This window comes from Leopardus geoffroyi, chromosome D2, assembly GCF_018350155.1.
Source record: "Leopardus geoffroyi isolate Oge1 chromosome D2, O.geoffroyi_Oge1_pat1.0, whole genome shotgun sequence".
NCBI lineage: Eukaryota > Metazoa > Chordata > Mammalia > Carnivora > Felidae > Leopardus > Leopardus geoffroyi.
Window position 1 is genome coordinate 73618825 of NC_059334.1, and position 20393 is coordinate 73639217.

Consider the following 20393-nt stretch of genomic DNA (forward strand, 5'->3'; position numbering starts at 1 on the left):
CACTACGTACAATGCAAACTGTGTGTGACAACAAGCAGGCATGTGACAAGTCAACCAGTGGTTGCCTGGGTGAGAATGAATAAATTGCAAGCGGCGGAGGAAGCTTTAGGAATTGATAGGAAGTGTATATACAATTTCTTGATTGTGGCGGTGGTTTCATGAGTGTATTGTGACAGCCAAAGCTCATAGAATTGTATGCTGTAAATGGATGTACTTTATGTAAATTATTCGTCTATAAAAATGATGAAGAAAAAAGTCCTTGATACCACAAATACTGTAGGAGCCCTGTATTTTGTATCCTTTCTTCCAGAAATATGAATTTATTTTAATAGATTTGCCTCCGTGGTACCTGGTACTGTTGGTCTTTATACTTTCACAAAGCCTGTCTCTAAATATTTTTTAACATTTTTACATGAGACTTTAAACTCTGTAATGGCAGGACTTTGTTTTATTTAATGCTCTGTCTCCAACACTATGAAAGAGATAATTATGAATTAATGACTGCTTCAAAAGGAGAAGTACAAAATGGTGTGAGAACATATAATAAGGGAACTTAATGTGAACTAGGAGTTGAGGAAGATCTTTCCGAGCAAGTGACGTCCAGATTGAAGTCTGAGGCCGATAGAGATTAGCCAAGTGACAGATCTGAGTGTAAATGTTGAAAAGTTGTGTCTATAAGTCAAAAGTGCTGAGAGAGGTTTGGCTGGAACTGTTCAATTTGAGCGTCACCCAGGAAAAATGTATTGAAAGAAAATAATAGAACCCAGGATTTTCAAAGCAAGGAAAAGGAAACGGCAAAGAACAATGTGAGAGGTAGGCAGGAAACATTACTGTGTGACAATGAATTCACCTACAGGAGGGAGTGTTTGAGGGAGTGATCAACCCACATTACTTGCTGCCAAACTGTCATCCATAAGGACTAAGAAGCAGCAAGAGGAGGTCCCTGGTGAGCTTTAGAGGAAGCAACAGATGGAGGTAGTAAGAAAGGGCAGAAACCCTGTCGGGATGAGCACTGGGTGTTGTATGGAAACCAGTTTGACAATAAATTTCATAAAAAGAAAGAAAGAGAAAGGAAGGAAGGAAGGAAGGAAGGAAGGAAGGAAGGAAGGAAGGAAGGAAGGAAGGAGAAAGAAAGAAAGAAAGAAAGAAAGAAAGAAAGAAAGAAAGAAAGAAAGAAAGAAAGAAAGAAAAAGAACGAACCAGGTCATAAGACGGTTGAGCAGTGGCAGCAGAGGAAATGGTGATCATGAGCGCACACAAGTCCTTGAAGCGAAGTTTCTCTGGAGAAGACAGAGAGTCCAGTAACCCAGAGGGGTATGAGGTCAATGGAGGGTTTTTACTGGGGAAGTGTTTTTTTGAGATGGGAGATATTTGAATATATTAAATGCTGATGGATCAAAGCCCATGGAGAAGTAGAGTTGAAAATTCAAGAAAGAAGCTCTATCATCGTATGATCTAGACTCAAGAATTGGGTAGCATCACTTCTACCTCATTCTGTTTATTCAAAACAGATCACTGAGGTCGGCCCACACTCAAGTGGAGGAGATTAGACTCAACTTCTTTTTTTTTCAGGTTTGTTTGTTCACTTGTTCGTTTATTGATTGATTGAGAGAGAGACACAGAGAGACAGAGAGTGCAGGAGGGGCAGAGAGAGAAGGAGAGAGACAGAATCCCAAGCAGTCTCCGCATCGTCAGTGCGCACTTCTCAGTTCCCAGAGAAGATAGGAAAGTGCACAGGTAGAAGGACTGGTGGTGATTTCAGAAGAAAACAAAACAAAATAAAAATAAAAAGTCAAGAAACAACCAACATGACCATCAATAAGGGCCTCTCACTATCTGAGTATATATCTCCCTATACTTCTGTGACTATATTCGTGTGGCAAAATCTGAAGAAACTGCTAGATCAGAAGAAAATACTAAGGGACTCAATGCCAAAATATACTCCTTAAAGCACTGAATTAATTAATTTTCCTACCAAATCTATAAGTGAGTGCCTGTTTTCCTATATTATTATCCTATACCATTACCAGTCTGGGCATTATCGCTGACCTTAATCTTTGCCAATCTGACAGGTAAAAATGTTATTTTATGTGTTGGTTTAATTAGCATTTCCTTGATTTTTGCATGATGTTGAATTTCTTTCTCTGAATTTATTGACTGCTTATATTTTTATTGTCCTGTGAACAGTCTGCTCATATTCTTTGTTCATTTTTCTGCACTTTTGTTCTTACTGATTTATATGAGTACATTAAGGAAGTTGGCTACTAATTTAGTGTCATGTGCTAGAAATTTTGTGTCCTGATTTATTGTTTACCTTTTGAAAAATTAGGTGAATCTTAAAGAATGAATTGGAATTTACTGTGGGAATAAAGAGAGGAAAGGCATTCTAGGTAGAAAAAATAGTATTACCAATACTATGGAGGTTTGTAGCCATATAGTGAGTACTGGGGAATGCTATTTTAAATATGCTTTAGTTATGAAGGGTAGAGTTTTCTTACTATCCTATTTGGAATCTTGTTTTACTTAGTGATATTACATTCTTTGGAATTATCTCTTGGTGGTCCAACCACCAACTAATTGCTTTGTACCTGGTTGTTGCTTAATGAATCCTGGTCAGTTTACTAGAAACAGTTTCTAGATGGCCAGAGGAAGCCTTTTGAGGCCTAGAATTGACCATATGATGCTTAAATTATTATTACCACACACACACACACACACACATACACACACACGTGTGCACGCACACACAATGTTAATACCTGCTGACGTATTTAAGGCAAAGCCTAAATAGTTAAAATGTGATTTGTATTTGTCTATTTGTTTCTAGAAATGAAGACAATGGAACATGATAGTGGCCAGTTAAGTGAACTTCAAAAACAAAAGGATGAATTAATACAAGAACTATTTACTCTGCAGAGAAAACTTAAAGGTATTATCTTTATGAGCTAGTTTATTTTGCTGATTAATATAGTTATATACACATAACAGGGTCATAATATTCTTTCAGATTGTACTAATTTATTGGGATATAGTATTATTATTGGTATAAAAAAAGAATAGGTAAAATACTGAAATGATTAGTGTTAGATCTGGTATTTTTAATGTCATAAATTTTGTTAAGATCTTTTTTGTGCCTTTAGTTGCTATGTTACAGCAGAAAAATAAAAATCATTAGTACATACATTTTATATGAAGCACCAAAAATTAGAGTATTGTTCTTATGAATGAATGAAGGTAGCTCTTCTGTTTATTTTTTAAAGATTGTAAGCATTTTCTTAACTGTTTAGTTTTTGAAGATAAAAAGAATGAAGCCATTTGTACTACCAAATACCTAGAGGCAGAAAAAGTAAAAATCAATGAAAAGCCTCAAAATGATGCTGAATGCTTAAGGTAAGAATTGCCTATTACATTTTGGTATAAAATCTAGTAATTTTTCAAGTTGTCAAAGAGATTTGAGCATAAAACTGAATGTGTAATTTAAGTTCCAAATAAAGACATTAATTCCTTCTATGTGTATTATGAAACATGCTAATGAGAAAACGCTTCACTAGCTAAAAAGAACTATATGTAAGTTTCACAGTGTATCAGGTTGATAATACTGAAATCAGTTTTATCTTTCTGCCTCATGGACTCAGTGCTATTCACATGCCAATAGATTAAGACAAAGTGTTGGTTTCACAACCTCCCTTTTTGTTATTTGTAACTTTTTATTTTTATTTATCTTTTAATTTTTTTATGTTCATTTATTTTTGAGAGAGAGAGAGAGAGAGAGAGAGAGGTGACCAGGGGAGGGGCAGAGAGAGAGGGAGACACAGAATTTGAAGCAGGCTCCAGGCTCTGAGCTGTCAGCACAGAGCCGGATGCGGGGCTCAAACCCACAAACCAGGAGATCATGACCTGAGCCGAAGTTGGACGCTTAACCGACTGAGCCACCCAGGTGCCCCTATTCATAACTTTTTAAAAAAGTATTGAAATTATTTTTTATCTTTTTAGATCTAAGGGGGGAAAATCACAAATTCCTATTTTTCTTGAAATTTATTACTACCGGTTTGGTGCTGAAAGAACGAAATGTATTTTTTGTATGGAACGTTTAGATGCTTTTTATGCATTTGGATAATGAAAGAAAGGCTGGCGTTTGAAATAACACAGTCATACACACAAGGAGAAAACCTTTGGTTTATTAATTTTACTATTATTTATTAATAATTCAATGTTATATTTTCTGGCTTAATTTCAAAGAAGTTCATATACTTTCTAGGCTAAATATAAGGAAAGAAACCTCATTACTGAATCTATGAGAAGCAAATGAAGTCTTCTTTTACATAAATCATATAGAAATATGTCCACTAGAGCTGAACAAATGCTTCATATTAGCAGTGTATTGCTTTAGGCCATACTTTTAGTAGATTGTGAGAAAATATTTGCAATTTAATTTTATGTTAAGTTTTATAAGCATGAAATATCAATCTCTTGGGTGATATGTGTGATGCAGAATGCGTTTCTGTAATGACAATCTGCTCATTGATTTTTTTTACACTTTTAAAAATGATAATGCCCACTGGTATCATTATGGTTAGTAGTGTAAGGACTTCCGATGTGAACTCCAGTTTTGTGGGTTTATCACTCAGTCATAAAAATTTGCCCTGGGTTAAAATTAAACACACAAAGTCTGTTAGAGTGTTTTTTCCTTCACAGATGGTGACAGGAAATTTGAATAGAAAGAAACATCAGTCTGTATACACTGTCCATTTTCTGCATTTTAGCAGTTATTTACCAGTTCCCACTTTAAATTGTTTGATATGTGTAGCTTATTTTGCCAACTGGTATGTTCTATAAAAGTTATTTCAAGTATAAAGAACCAAGTCAAAGTACTGAGTGTAAAGATTTTAGGAAATAGGGCCATAAGTCTCATAATTAGTATAACAAGAGTCTTATGATGGCAAGAAATGATATGACATTTATTCCATATCATGAAGGCCAAAATTAAGTTGGTTTTATCCCTACCTTTGGAATATTCTGTTCCATTTGAACATCCTGTTCAAATGTATACTGAATTCTGTTGCCTTTTTCCTAAATTTTCAGGTTTAACTTCTATGGGTATAGATGCTATATTTATGGCAGGGTTTCTCAAACTTCACACTGTTGACATTTTGGACCAGGTTATTCTTTGTTGTGAGAGGGCAGTCCTATGCAATTTAAGACGTTTAATAGCATCCCTGGCCTCTGCCCACTGGATGCCACTAGCACCTTCCACCCCCAGCCTTGACAATTAAAAATGTCTCCAGATATTGCCAGATGTCCCCTGGGCAGAGAGGGGTGGGTAAAATTGTCCCCAGTTGAGAACCAGTTTTATTTTAAGGTTATTATAATTGTACTTCTACTTTTATTAAACTTGAACCAGTAAGAAAGCAATTATAAAAAAAATTACTGTTAGTTTATTTGTATGAGCTTATTGTTTCTACTTTTAGTAATTGGAAATTTTTATACATATTTTATTCTGTCTACATTATTGGAATTCTTTTATAATGATTTTTTAAGTTAATCTGCCATGTTCAGGTTAATTGTTGGACACTGTCGTGATGTCATCCATTATTGTAGAGACTCGGTACTTACATTCACAGTGGTTTGATGGTCTCTGCTTTAGGTAATCTTTTCCTGTTTGTAAATACCAAGATGCTTATTTATTTAAAAGGTTCTATTTTGAAGAGTGTGGGATCATGTTAAGTCAGCTAACTTGTAGAATATTGCTGTGATTAACACTTAAATCAAAGGTTGGGTTAATCCATAAGAAGCTCCCAGAAGGTTGTACAATAATGACTGATCTAGTTGTTGTGATTTTTGTTTCTTTTGTTTTGTTTTGTTTTGTTTTGTTTTGTTTTTTCATATAGTTCAGGGAGGATAGAAATGATAAATCTCAGGTTCTTAAGAGACAGTAACCATAGAGATTAAGATTACAAACCCCTTGGAATCTCAGCTCTGCTGTTTACTAAGTGAGTAGTCTTGGACAAACAATTTAACTTGTCTGTACCTCAGTCTCTAGATCTATAAAATGAGGTTCATAATAGCACCTACCTCACAAGGGTATAGTAAAAATTAAGAACAGTGTTTGGAACATAGAAATGCTCTATAATTAGGTATAATTATATAATTACTTATGATTACATTTTGACTTCATATTATCCACGTGGATTTCGTGACTTTCAAGCTTCTTTCTCATTTTTCCTTCCACCTGTCCTTTAAATGCAGGGGATCCCTAAAGGTTAATCATTGATTGTCTTCTTCCTTTGTATTCTTTGTGGGCTGGCTCATATGTTGTAATGGTTTTAATGATCACACATAATTTCCAAATATTTGTCCTGAATCTCTCTTTCCTAAGTTCCAGTCCTGAATACCCAACAGTTTGATATGATCATAGATCTGAAGTGATGCTGCCCTGATTAAATAAGCAAAAAAGCAAACACAAAAGTTTTATCAGAAGTTCAAAGGTTTTGTCTATGACCATACTACTGCAAACATGCCTGTTCTAGTCTGGTCTCAGAAGCTAAGCAGTGTCGGGCCTGGTTAGTACTTGGATGTGGAGTTCAAAGGTCTTCATAATCTGTGCCCTATACTGCTATTGCATCAGAATACCATTTACAGGAGTCCAAATATGCCACAGGACTTCTTCACACCTCAGTATCTTTCTTTCTTCTCCATGAGCTAAAATCTAACTTAGTCCTTAAGGCCCAGCTCACGTGTCATTTTTTATGGGTTTGGTTCAAACCTAAAATGTAGCAGGCATTTTTGACATATTTACAAACCTCATCATTCTCACCCTACCCTAATCCATTACCAAGTTTTATTGATTTGTCTGCAAAATATTTCTTGAATCCTTCCAATTTTCTCTCCCCGTTGCTAACATCCTAGTTCTAGCCACTACCCTCTCTCACCTGGATCACAGTAAGTCTCTCTTCTTCTCTCCCACTCATCCACTCTTGCACAGGCTGATCCATTGTAAATGGAATCATGTCATCCCCTTATTAAAATCATTCAATGACTTCATAATGAACATAATAAAACCTAAAGTCCTTAGTGTGGCCTTGTCACAATATAGCCTCTGACCATCTCCTTGATGTTATTTTCAGCCATGGTCCCCTCTTCACTATGCTGCCTCAAGCAATCCAAGCTTTTTTTTTTTCCATTTGAGGACCTCTGTCTCTACCTTTCCTTCTCCCCAAATTGTCTGCCAGCCCTTCTGCCTGCCTGTCTCCTGCCTAGGTGGAACATACCCTGTCCTTTAGATCTCAGTTGAAATGTTTGCTCAGAGAAGCTCTCCCTCTGTTATTTTTTTAAAATAACAACCTGTATTTTTCCTTTATAGCACGAATTCTATTTTGTAATTACATATTTATGTGATTTATCTTGTTAGTATCTCTCTCTGCCACGTGCTCAACAAGAGGAGGGATCTTGTCTACTCAGTTTACCATTGCATACTCAGAATCCAAGACATCGGTACAGAGCTTGGCATATAGTAGGCATTAAATAAATAAATGAATAAATGATTCTAATAAATTATGAAAACTCTCCTCTACTTTTCCTTTCTCTGTGTTCATAGAGAATATGTTTGTAATTCTGTTATCTCATAATCATTCTAAGATAGTTATGTGTGTCAACCTATCCCACTTGACTGAGGATTCCCTCTACTTCCTGTTCATTTTTCGATCAGTCTCACATCTGGCACAATCAAGGGCACATGGTGTTCAATAAATGTTCCAGCGATTGCGTCTACATATAATTTTATTTTCACTACAAAGAAGATAAAGTCCTTCACCTATTTTGAATGTTATTTACAAAGGCATGGTATATTCCCACCACTGGGAGAGCCCCATGGAATTCTTTTCTTCACTGCTGACTTTTACGGGTTTAACCCCCCCAGCCTTTCCCCAACACCCTCCTTTCTTTTTCAAAGGTGAGGACGAGCAACTCAGTCTGACTGGTGAGTTTGGCAAGGTAAGCTGGAGCTAGCCCCTTTCTTTGGCCTGTCTCTTTGGAAGGTGGCCTACCTCACATAGTGTATGTTCCACTGTGCTCCTCTGTCCCATAAGCTTCACAGTGATAGGACTACATAAGAGAAAGCTTATGGCATCCAGTTGTGCCTTTAATGGTGTGTGTATTACCTTAGTCTAATTCTGGGGCTCAATATTAGTCAGTCCTTTGCTTGCAGATGTAAGCCACATTCTCCAGTATCTGCCATATTCGTAGTAAATGCGATATCTTCTGCTTTGCTTATTTCTCAATAGGGCAGAATTCAGCGAGGAAAGAAGAATGTTATATATTGGGCCCTTTCAAACTCCCAACAGAAAATATTTTTTTTATTATTACCCAACACCAGGGTCAACAAAATACAGCTCTTGATCATGACTTTTTATTTGCTCCAAATAGTGACATGCCAGACAACTTGAAGCATTTCAGGTATTTTTCTTACCCGCAAAACATCTTTCTAGAAGGTTTTACATTTTTTTATAACCAATATTTGTGCCTGTTTAATACAACAGGAAGTTTATTTCGGAAACAAAGCTGCAGAGTCAACAGCATGGGGCTGTCCTTCTGAACATTTGAAGATAGTGAGGCTTTGTGAAGAGATATTTGCAATGGAAACTGCACAAAAGTTAATATACACCTCCTACTGAGAGGCTCTAAATGCATTTATATGAAGTAGTAAATCAGTGCTGTTGCCTTTTCAGTGAAAAAGCCATCGAGTTAAGTTGGATGTAGAGGTCACATTGATGGTCCTTCGATTTATAAGAAGGCATAAATACAGGATGGTATTCAGACACTCCCAACCTCTCTGAAAGATACACAGATAAATGTGTATATTTACACACATTTATATTTTTTGTTTTACCAAATGTGTAGAGGTGTTTTTAAATTTTGAGAGTAGGTTATGTTGACTGAATCCAAAATTCAAACACTACAAAAACGTAACACATCAAAGTCTCCTCTCTTATCACCTTACTCCAGAACCACCCCCCCACCCCCGCCACGTAACCATTGTTGAAAGTTTGACATGCATCCTTTCAGGGTTTATGTATCTCTGTGTGTGTGTCTGTGTGCACACACACATGTCGTGTGTGTGTGTGTGTGTGTGTGTGTGTGTGTGTGTGTGTGTGTTTAGCACTTACTGGGCTGCAATTTGCTTTATTACTTAGCAAAATATTATGGATGTTTCCCATGTTGGTTTGTACTGATCAGTGTCATTCTTTTTTACTGCTAATGCATGCAGATGCCATATTTATGTAGCCTTTCTCCCTCTGATGGATGTACAAGAGTTTTTAAAGTTTCATCGTTGAAAACATTTTTATACATGTATCCCTAAATACTTATGGGGGTGTTTCTATAGCATTATTTAGGATAAGCATTATTGGGGCACCTGGATGGCTTAGTTGATAAAGCGACTGGCTCTTGATTTCAGCTCAGGTCATGATCTCACAGTTTATGAGCTCAAGCCCCTCATTGGGCTCTATGCTGACAAGCACAGAGCCTGCTTGGGATCTGTTCCTCTCTCTCTCTCTCTCTCTCTCTCTCTCTCTCTCTCTGCTGCTCCCTGCTCATTCTCTCTCTCTCTCTCAAAAATAAACATTAAAAAAAAACAGAATAAACATTATTTAGTAGAGTAACAGGAATTGTTATTCAGGTGACACTGAGAAAATAATGCACATGTATTTTGCAGTACTCTGTGTTATCAATAAAAATGAACTCTATGTGGGTAAGTATAACAAGATCTCAACAGTAAAGTTTCTGGAAAATACTAGTCAAATAATTATATATCTATAGCCAATCCATACCATCTCTCTCTCTCTCTCTCTCTCTCTCTCTTTCTCTCTCTCTCTCTTTAGCATTTATAAAAAAATGAAAATCTCCATTTAATTCCAGGATTATTCTTAGCTATGTTGAATATTTCTGTTGACTCTGCATCTTTTCTAGTAAAACTTCATCATTTATTCACTAACAGAAGTGTCTCTACAGCATTGATTATGTAGCCTTCAAGCTAATAGAAATCTCCTGTTTTGTGAACTCTTGGCACATTCTATAGTTATTAAAGCTTCTAAGTAAATACAAGGGAAACTTTGATGACAGAGTCAATTGATTATTTTAAACATTATATTCTGATATAAATGCGACTATTCGTAAATGTTCCTAAACTTTGAAATAATTTTGCCTATTTATTGTACAAGCCATGTATAATGTTACAATAATCATTTTCAAAAATCATTGGTGTCTTTGAAGGAAAACAGATTTTTTTTTTCCGTTTTCACATGTTACTTTTACGAATAACCCCTTTTGGCATGGGGGTAAGGAAGGTGATAGAAAGTATGTGATTAAAGAAGATGCCTAATTCAGCTCGCCCAGGATTTGCAATAATAGTCGCTGGCAGGACCCCACTCTCTTTTACCTCCTCCTCAACAGATCTCTCTGGTTCAGACTGACACACCTGTGAAGGTTCGTAACTGTCTGCTTGTGGCCTGGAATGAAGAAAGGATAATTAGGACACCAAAACCCTGATTTCACACATTCAACTTTGAAGCCTATTTTCAGAAATAAATTGTACATGAGAGAGGATGACCTACATGTCTTAAAAAATAGTATGTGTTTAAGTGGCGCTAAAATAGTTTTCATATGAGTTAATATACAGAAGGAATACTAAGACAGTCAAGCCAAGGAAACACTAGCAAAAAGTAGACAGAACTACTTGTTAAACCTCTGGTGTGATCAAGGAAACCAAAATGTGTAAGATTAATAGACTTAGCATGTAAGATTTAAAATTTCATGTGTCAAAAAAGTCAGCATCATGGGATGATAAACTGGGAGAAATTTATAGTAATTATGACAAACAACAGATAACAGCTTACCACATAATCAGCTGATGAAAAATCAGTCAGAAAACACTAAAGTCGATAGTTTTATTCATGTATTTATCCAACAAACATGCATAGAATGCATACTTTGTATCATACACTATACAAGTTAGTAGGGATAACAGGGCAAATAAGTCAAATAGTAATGCAGTTATACTGCTTACCAATTAAATGCAAATTGAAACCAGTAAATACAATTTTTCTATCAAATTTTGAAAGCCATTCTTAAATGACCATACCAAAATTGACAAGAGTATGGTATGGAGATAATACATTGCTGTGGCAGTATTCATTGCATATGTTTGGAATGCAATTTTATGTACATAAAATAAATCATTGTAAGCACTTAAAAATATTTATGCCATTTAATCTAAGAGTCCACCTCTGAGCTCTGTCTTAAGGAAAACAATTCTAAGTACAGAAGAAACTTTATGTACAAAGGTGTGCATAGAAATGTCATTTATGGTAGAAAAACGTGGAAAACAACTTACAAATGAATGATTAAGTTAACTCTGATGTAGCCACTTGGATCACTACATGTTTTTCTTATATGGTATGAACTGGCATGTGTAATTAACTGGGGGAAATGTAAGTAATAACATTGAGCCAAAGAAAAAACTAGGAAGTAAGTGTACATAGTCCCTATTATAGGGAAACAAAAGACCATGATGAAATATACCTAAATTTTAGTGTCGTTTGAGTTTGTGTACTAGGACTTTGGGTGAAGTTTTTCCTTCTTTCCACTTAAATAGTACTTGTGTACAGTTCTATAGCTTAAAAGAGTGTTCTTCCAGTAAAGGCTTTTCTTTAGCACTCAGAAGTAACACAAAAATTGGAATGGCGCAGGAAATCATAAAAATACATGAAACATAAGTTTTGCAAAGCTAACTAGCAATATTGGCCCATCCTTGTCATTATTTGATGATTCAGAGAAAGGTGACAATAACCAATGCAAACTGCCCTTAGTTATTGTGCAGCAAGTGAAGGAAGTCCTTCTTGACTCCTATAGGCAATCAGTCTATGCACTGAAGCATGAGATCTGCTTACCATTCTATGGCTTTGGCTAGCTGCAAATGTATTAATATTCATACCATTATTATCTAGCCTCTTTTAAAGCTAGCAACAGCAATTTTTTCTTTAAGTGCAGATCTAAATTCTACAGCTTGATTATATGCTGAATAGTGAAATACTTCCTATAATTTGCTCTAACTGCCCTCCTTAATTTCAGTAGTCTCTCATTTTTATTGTTAGCTAACTGAAAGGGAAAGTGGTCACTGCCCAGTTCTGATGGGCATAAACAGTCTTAGGGAACCTGCAGTCCATTTGAACTGAAAAGAAGGAGGAGCAAGTGTGGATGGTATGATGGGAAGAAAGATCTCTACTATTTTATTTGAAAAGGTAAATATATTCAAATGAGGTCTGCAGTACATTTTAGAGCAGCCTCCACAGTACATTGTAACTCTCCATTCAGTTTTCCACTTTTTAAAAATATTCATTATAAGGCTTTTATGCTTGTGTAAACATCTAATGCTCAAAAATTAATAACTTGTTCTGTCTTTCCTATGTAAGCATTCCTTCAGGATTCCTATTTACTATTAAATTCATAGAAGTTCAGAACACAATGAAGTTCACATATATAGGGTATTGTTTCCTTTTCCATCCCTACAATTATGTTTTTCTTCCCTAACTATGTGTAAGTTATGAAGTATAATAATATAATAGGTGCCTGTGAACTAAACTAGACCTTGCATTTAGCCATGGCTCCTCCTTTATTCCATACCCTTCCTTACTCCACATGTAATTGCTGTCCTACACTGTGTTTCATTTCCTTGTGTGTGTGTGTGTGTGTGTGTGTGTGTGTGTGTGTGTGTGATATGGCATTTAGTCCATTTTCTTATATATAATTTTCTTTGTTACCTTATGATTTATTTAAATTTATGCCATACATTTATATATATATGTCTGCATATTGTTTATATTTGAGTTATGTAAAAATGGTATGATACTGTTTTTATTCAACTTAGTTTCTAAAACTCACCTATGTTGTTGAGTGTAGATATGTGAATATATCACAACTTTCTTTTCTCTTTTTTTTTGTTTTTTAATATTTTATTTATTTTTGGTAGAGAGAGACACAGCACAAGTGGGGGAGTGACAGAGAGAGAAGGAGACACAGAATCCGAAGCAGGCTCCAGGCTCCAGGCTCCGAGCTGTTAACACAGAGCCTGATGCGGGGCTCAAACTCACAAACTCAAGACCATGACAGCCGAAGTCAGACGCTTAACCGACTGATTCACACAGGAGCCACTCTTTTCTCTTTTCAGTGCACATTTGGCTTGCTTCCAGTTTTTGTTTTCACTGGCAGTGCTCAGGTGATCATCCTGGTGCACACACGTAAGAGTTAAAGTTTTACTCCTGGCAGAACTGCTGCATATAAGGCACATGAATGTTGAACTTTACATGATAACAACAAACTATTTTTCCAAAGTGATTAAACTCATTTATATTTCCATTAGCACATGATAAAATTTCCCACTGATCTCCAACTTCTTCAATACTTTATTTTCAGACTTATTAACTTTTGCCAATCTCAGGGACATAAGATGGTATTTTGTGGTCTTGATTTGCATTGCCCTACCATCTATGTGATTGAGCTTCTTTTCATATGTTAATAGACCATGTGTTTTCTTTTCTGTAAAATGCTTCATACTTATTTTCCTACTGGGTTTTTGAGTATTTGTCTTTTACTGGTTTCTAGAAGTTTTTTATTTTTATATTTTTTAATAATTTTGGATTTTGTCTATTACACATTGAAGATATCTTCTCCCAACTTATGAAGCTTTTTGTTTTTGCTTTGTGTTTTGGAGTTCTTTATATTGTTGTGCTTTACTGGAGTTCCTACTTTTGCTGTGGTTTAAATTATCAGTCATTTTTTGTTGTGGTTAGCATTTTTGTGTCTTGTTCTAGAACTCTTTCCCCATCTAAGATCGGAAGGATATTGTCCTATATTTTTTCTAACAATTTGTAAGGTTTGCCTTTCACATTTAAGTCTTTAGTTTATATGAAATTGATTTTATGTGTATAACAAGATCCATTTTTATTTTTTTGCACATGGATAACCACTTGTCCCAGCAACATTTATTGGATGGTTTCTTCTTCCTCTAGTGATCTACAATGTCACATCTTTTATTAAAAATAATAAAATAACATGGATATATTTCATATTATACTTTCTCTTCTGTTTCATTGGTCAGTTTGTTGATTTCTGCGTAAGACTGTGTTAATTACTACTAAATGCATACTATTCCATTTTAACTATTTAATTACTTGACAAGGAGTCATGATACAAGGTATGACACCCCCTTTGTCTTTTTTGGTCTTCATCAGGAGCATGTTGGCTATACTTGGCTGTTTACTTTTTATGTACATTTCTTTTTTTTAATGTTTTTATTTTATTATTTATTTTGAGAGAGTGTGCATGTGTGAGCGGGAGAGGGGTAAAGAGAGAGAAAGACAAAGATTTCCAACCAGGCTCTGTGCTGAGAGTGTGGGGCCTGACATAGGGCTTCTCCCCAGGAACCTTGAGATCATGACCTGAGCTGAAATCAAGAGTAGGATGCTACGGGGCTCCTAGGTGGTTCATTCGATTAAGTGTCCCATTGGCTCGGGTCATGATGATCGCAGTTCCTGAGATTGAGCCTTGCCTTGTGTGGGATTTCCTCTCTCTCTCTCTCTCTCTCTCTCTCTCTCTCTCCCTCCCTCCCTCCCCCTCCCCTGCTTGCCCATTTTCTCTCAAAATAAATAAAAAACTTAAAAAAAAAAAAAGAGTAGGACATTTAACAGACTGAGCCACCCAGCCCAGGTGTCCTTATATACAGTTCTGAATCAACTTATCATATCCATGAAAATCTGTTGTGATTTTGGTTACAGTTGTACTTACTATCATAGTTACTTTTGAGAGATTTTATGTCTTTATTAAACTGAGACTTCCTGTCTATGAACTTAGGATACCTCAATTTGTTTTTCTAATATCTTTTAATAAAACTTTAGAATTTTCTGTTTGTCGATCTTGCACATCATTGGTAAGTTTTAATTTTAGGTACCTTGCAGTGTTGGATGCTGTTGAAAATGGTGGTTTTAATTTAAGTGACATGTTCTAATTGTTTATTGCTGGTGCATGGAAATATAACAGATTTTTGTGTTTTGACTTTATGACCGCTATCTTTGCTAAGCTCTGTTTCTTAAGAGAATTATTTTAGAAGATTTAAAGCACATACAAAGGTAAAAAAGAAAAATATAATGAATCTTATGTACTGATCACTCAACTTTAACAGTTATCAATTTATGGCCAGTCATGTTTCATCTATGTCTCCACTTGTTTTTCTTCTGTATTACTTAAAGCAAATCATATACATTATATCATTATTATATATTTATCTTAGTATGTCTCTTAAGAAATAACTTTTAAAAACCATGGAGTCCATTATTACACATAAAATAATTAATAGCAATTGAACAAATAATAATTAACTGATATCAAATATCTAGTCAGTATTCACACTTACAATTTATAGGTGTCAGTTTTTTGTTTGTCTGTATTATGTTCTAGATAAGGTCTACATATGACAGTGACCTGATGTCTTTTAAATCTCTTTTAATCTTGAAGCTCCCCTATTTTCTTTTATTTTTTAAACTTGTAATTTATTTGTTGAGGAAATTAAGATTTAAACACATTTTTTAACATTTATTTATTTTTGAGAGATAGAGACAGAGCATGGGTGGGGGAGGGTCAGAGAGAGAGGCAGACATAGAATCTGAAGCAGGCTTCAGGCTCTGAGATGTCAGAGCCTGATGTGGGGCTTGAACCCATGAGCTGTGAGATCATGACCTGAGCTGAAGTCTGATGCTTATCCGACTGAGCCACCCAGGCACCCTAAGGAAATTACATTTTTTATCCTGTAGAGTTTCCCACAATTTGGATGTAGTTGATTATGTTCCCATTGTATGGTTAAATATATTTGTTTGACCTAATATATTTTTTGGAAATTGGTAATTGGATCTAAAAGCTTGATCAAATTTAGGTTGAAATTTTTTGGCAAAGCTATAGCATAGATGGAATGTTTTTCCATCAGGAGGGCTTGTGCCTCTTGTTTTTTGAGTGTTAGTGGCCATCAATGTTCAGTTTCTCCAGACTTTCTAATTCCGCCCCCCACCCCACCCCCAACGGCCTAGACTAAATTATGTTTCAGAAGCAACCAACCCTTAAATCTCAGTGATGTGCAGTGAGTGTTTATTTCTTAATCACACTACATGTTCTTTGGGAGTTAGCCACACTTCTCATCTTCATTCTGCAACCTATGGCATATGGTCATAATCTTTGTCAATACTTGTTGCTTGTTTTACATTTTAGCTATTCTGATGTGTGCCAAGCATTTCATTGTGTTTTTCTTTTCTGTTTCTTTGATAACTAACAAAGTTGAGCACATTTTGTGGATAATCTGGTAGAGGTGTGTGTATGGGTGTGTGTGTGTGTGTGTGTGTGTGTGCGCGTGCGCGCGCTTGTATGCCCATTTTCCATTGTGTTGTCTTTTTCTTATTGACTTGTGCTTCTTCGTATATTACAGATATACTGTATTATTTATTGTGTCTTCTAACTTTTACTCGCCTTCTTGGACGCTGGGTGATCTCTGATTTTGAGCTCATGGTTTCCTCTTAATCTGTGGGAGGCCTGTAGGTCTAAATATGTTCAACTTTCCTTCCAAAAGGGTTTTCTTTTGCTTCTCCTAGCGTACAGGGAATGCCACTGGCCTAGGACCCCTTCAGACTTTCCTTAAGAGTTGGAGCTCAGCAGAGGTTCGAGTTGATCTAGTCTCTGCACCTTAGGGCTGGCCCAACTGGCTTAGGTGTGTGAGATCAGGATTGCTCTTGGTATCCGCCCTTAGGTTGGCCTCACCTGCCCGGCTGCCCTTGCTCTCTACCTCTCCAACTGCCATTCATGGCTTTTGCTTATGTTTTTCTTTTTGGAAGTGTGTAATGCTAGAAATAGAAGACTTTTCACTATTTTTTACATGAAATACAGACATAAAATATTTTTTTAATTTCGGAATATTCTAAGGATTAAAGACTTAACTGGAAGAAAGAAGTATTGCTTTCTTATTCTAAAATTAAAATATATTCTAATTACATGTGTGTACTATAAAGTTAATGTTTAATTTTAGTGCAAGAAGAAATCTCAGAGGTCAATTTTTTCTGTAATTAAAATTTTTCAGGTTAGGTTCAGAGAGGCGAAATGAGTTAGCCAAGTTATTCAGCTTGTTAGTGGCCAGGACTAATACAGAGCTCTTCAGACAGTACTATATTTTTCCCACTAAGCTGCGATGCTCTTTTAACTAACATAAAATTGCCTATTATGCATTTAGTCTGCCTTTTTCTTTATGGAAGCTTTTTTTTCTTCTGCAAATTTTATATAGTCTTTAGAGAATTAAAATTTCTTTCCAAACTCTTTAGTGTTAAACTCAAATCTGCCACTATCCATATAACCAAAACTTACTGTAAAAGTTTATTGCAGAACTCATAGAGTGAATTTTTCCTTTAAAACAGACTTAAGAAAGAATTAGAACTTTGTAAGGAAGACGACATGCAAAGTGCTTATGAAGCTCTCCAAACAGAAATAGAATTCCTCGAGTTGGTAAGCCACCAAGTGATTCTTTAACTTCTGTCCAGTATTATTGTACCCATTGGCGAGAATGGGTTTGCCGGGAGACATATCGTCAATCTAGTGGTTTGCCCTTCACATGGATTTTCACTAGATACAAAAGTTAAAACTGTACCAACGAACCAGGCTAAAGTCAGGATCTAAGTCAGTGAAGTCTTTTGAGTTCCTGGAGAGTTAGGTGCTACATAAAGCAAGTTCTCTTCAAAGCGAATACATACAATTTCAAACTAAGTTTCAAAAAAATTCAAACCTGACCTCACAACATTCCCTTGACTGAAACAGTTGTTAGAGGATTAATGCACTGAAGGATTTTAACTATCATAATGCTTAAAAGCTTTTTGTTTTTGATAGGCACAAATTATACTTTTATTATATTTGATCTTAAAACTTTTTTATTACAGATTTTTATGATCTCAAGAACTTTGGATTCAATTATTGGAAACTTATTTTGGGATTGTGTGGGAGCACTTTAAATTGCTTTTAACCTCTTTGGTTGTTTATAAAATGAATGCAGTATTTGCCATGCTCTATTTTAATGGAAGACATATATAGCTAGCTTTAGAATATGTTAAAATGTCATTTTAATTTATTACATTACATTTTGTTTCATATTTATTTTCTGTAAACATTTCTTTTAAAAGTGTTCCAATAGCTTATGTTAAGATTTAAATTTTTTATGAAAATTTTCAAAAATAAAATTGAGAAAAGCTCATTTATTGTTGTGCTAAATTTACATGAACTTTATGGAATTCCTTCAATAAGAATTTCATTTTTCCTCGTGAAAAATTATTATATTTTTCTTTTCAGACATTGGCACAGAAAGATCTTCAGGAAAACAAATAACTTGTGGAGAATTGACCAAAGCTATCCAAGGTTTGATCAAAGCACCTTAAAATCAAATCCTGTGACGGATACACGAACAGTGCCCATTATAACAGATTTTTGTGGAAAACGTGAGGTTCTGAATGTTCAAAGTTGCTGATATCTAGAATTGGCATATTAGCATTTTTAAAATGTAATGTCTTGTTACTTGCTGGAACTTTAAAGCTTCTTATGGGATTTGATTTTGTTTCTAAAGGAAGAAAAAGGGACAGGTGGATATTGTACTCTCCGCTTCTTATCTCTCCTGACCCTTAAGCTGATCTGTACTTTGTGATGTTCATTCTTTATTGCAGTTTACCTCAGGTCTGGTCAAACACCGGTGGGGAGAAACGATCAGATTATTGATCCCATTTTGTCGGTGCCATTTCCCTCAACAAAGATGCTTACTTTCATTTTAATCCTTCTCTAATCTTTAAAATGTCTGTTGACAGAAGTCTTCTGAGGCCTTTCATCTGCAAAAACCAGTTTTCTCCCCTTTTGTCTAGATATTTTTGTAGAGTTAAGTCTGGGGCTCCCGCGGCCATTTCCCAGCATTTTGTGCCTGCTGTCCTCTTCCCAGTGCCGGTGTTGGTTAGAATGAAGTAAGTCATCCACCTGGGGAGGTGCATGATCTCCTTATGGCCATCAGGATTCATTTCGCTGGTGGACTGAAACATCGCAACTAAAACTCACATTTGGATCAAATGTGGTATTTCCACCAAATTTGCAGCAACACATAGCTTCCTACAGTTAGCAACCCCACCTAGGAAGGTGTATTTTTCACTAGTTTCTAAAAAAAAGTGGATGGAAATTGTCCAATGATGCCCTAAACTGTGGTGAATCAGGGAGGGTAACAAAACCTATTTGGGGATATATTGCAAATTTCGGAGTACAAATGTTAGAATCATGTTTTCTTTTGCGGCTGTAGTTGAATTAGTTTAACATCAAATATGAGATGTTTACAGATGTCTTCTATCTACCGACAGTGAGGTGGGCTAGTTTCAGGGCAAGTCCTATTTTGGTATAGTTTTCTGTGTATGTTGTTTTTTACTCTTATTTTTTTTAATTAGTAAAGTTAAAATTCTCCTTTGAGATGTGTAGCAGTTGCCATCTGTTTAAATAATTTGCATTTTCAGAAGTGATTTCTTATTTTGATTCCTTAAATATTTGATAGTAAATTATTTTTGCTTAAGAAGAAAAAATTAATGGTACCAGGGAGTTGCTTCCTATTTTATATGCAAATATAAAGTGGAAAATGGTTATTGGGATTAGTCGTGACTTCAGTTTTGTCTTATTTTAGTCCATTTATCTATCTAAATTCTAAGTCTCATGAATATCTACTTATTAAATGTGTATTCTATTATTAATATGCAGATTGAGCTTACACATAAAGCCTCTTACACTTACCAATAATTTTTGTTCGTTATTGGTTTTGTAGCTAAATATTAATGTAAACTACAGATATGCCACTTATTTGCATAACTAACATGCAATGACATATACGCAGAATAAACTCTTACTGATACAACTATCTTTTCATATGTGTATCATCCAGAATATCAAGATTAAATATTCACTAATGGAGTCAGGATTCATATGAACTAAATTTGAGAAAAAATGGAAGATGCAGTATTTTCATTATTTCAGAATGCTTAAAATGCATATTTTAAGATTTAAGGTTGGGGCGCCTGGGTGGCGCAGTCGGTTAAGCGTCCGACTTCAGCCAGGTCACGATCTCGCGGTCCGTGAGTTCGAGCCCCGCGTCGGGCTCTGGGCGATGGCTCAGAGCCTGGAGCCTGTTTCCAATTCTGTGTCTCCCTCTCTCTCTGCCTCTCCCCCGTTCATGCTCTCTCTCTGTCCCAAAAATAAACGTTGAAAAAAAAATTTTTTTTAAATAAAAAAAAAGATTTAAGGTAATTTTC

At 35.5% G+C, this 20393-nt stretch overlaps 1 protein-coding gene across 1 annotated transcript in view; it reads left to right on the top strand.

Moving 5' to 3' along the window:
* The window catches only part of CCDC172 (coiled-coil domain containing 172), a 59729-nt gene extending 39990 nt beyond the window's left edge, over positions 1 to 19739 (top strand). The window contains exons 5-8 of the mRNA XM_045439068.1: positions 2828 to 2929; positions 3288 to 3390; positions 17496 to 17583; positions 18418 to 19739. Coding sequence (XP_045295024.1) covers positions 2828 to 2929; positions 3288 to 3390; positions 17496 to 17583; positions 18418 to 18453 — 329 coding nt within the window. The 3' untranslated portion in view covers positions 18454 to 19739. The remainder of the gene's footprint in view (positions 1 to 2827; positions 2930 to 3287; positions 3391 to 17495; positions 17584 to 18417) is intronic.
* The last annotated feature ends 654 nt before the right edge of the window (positions 19740 to 20393 follow it).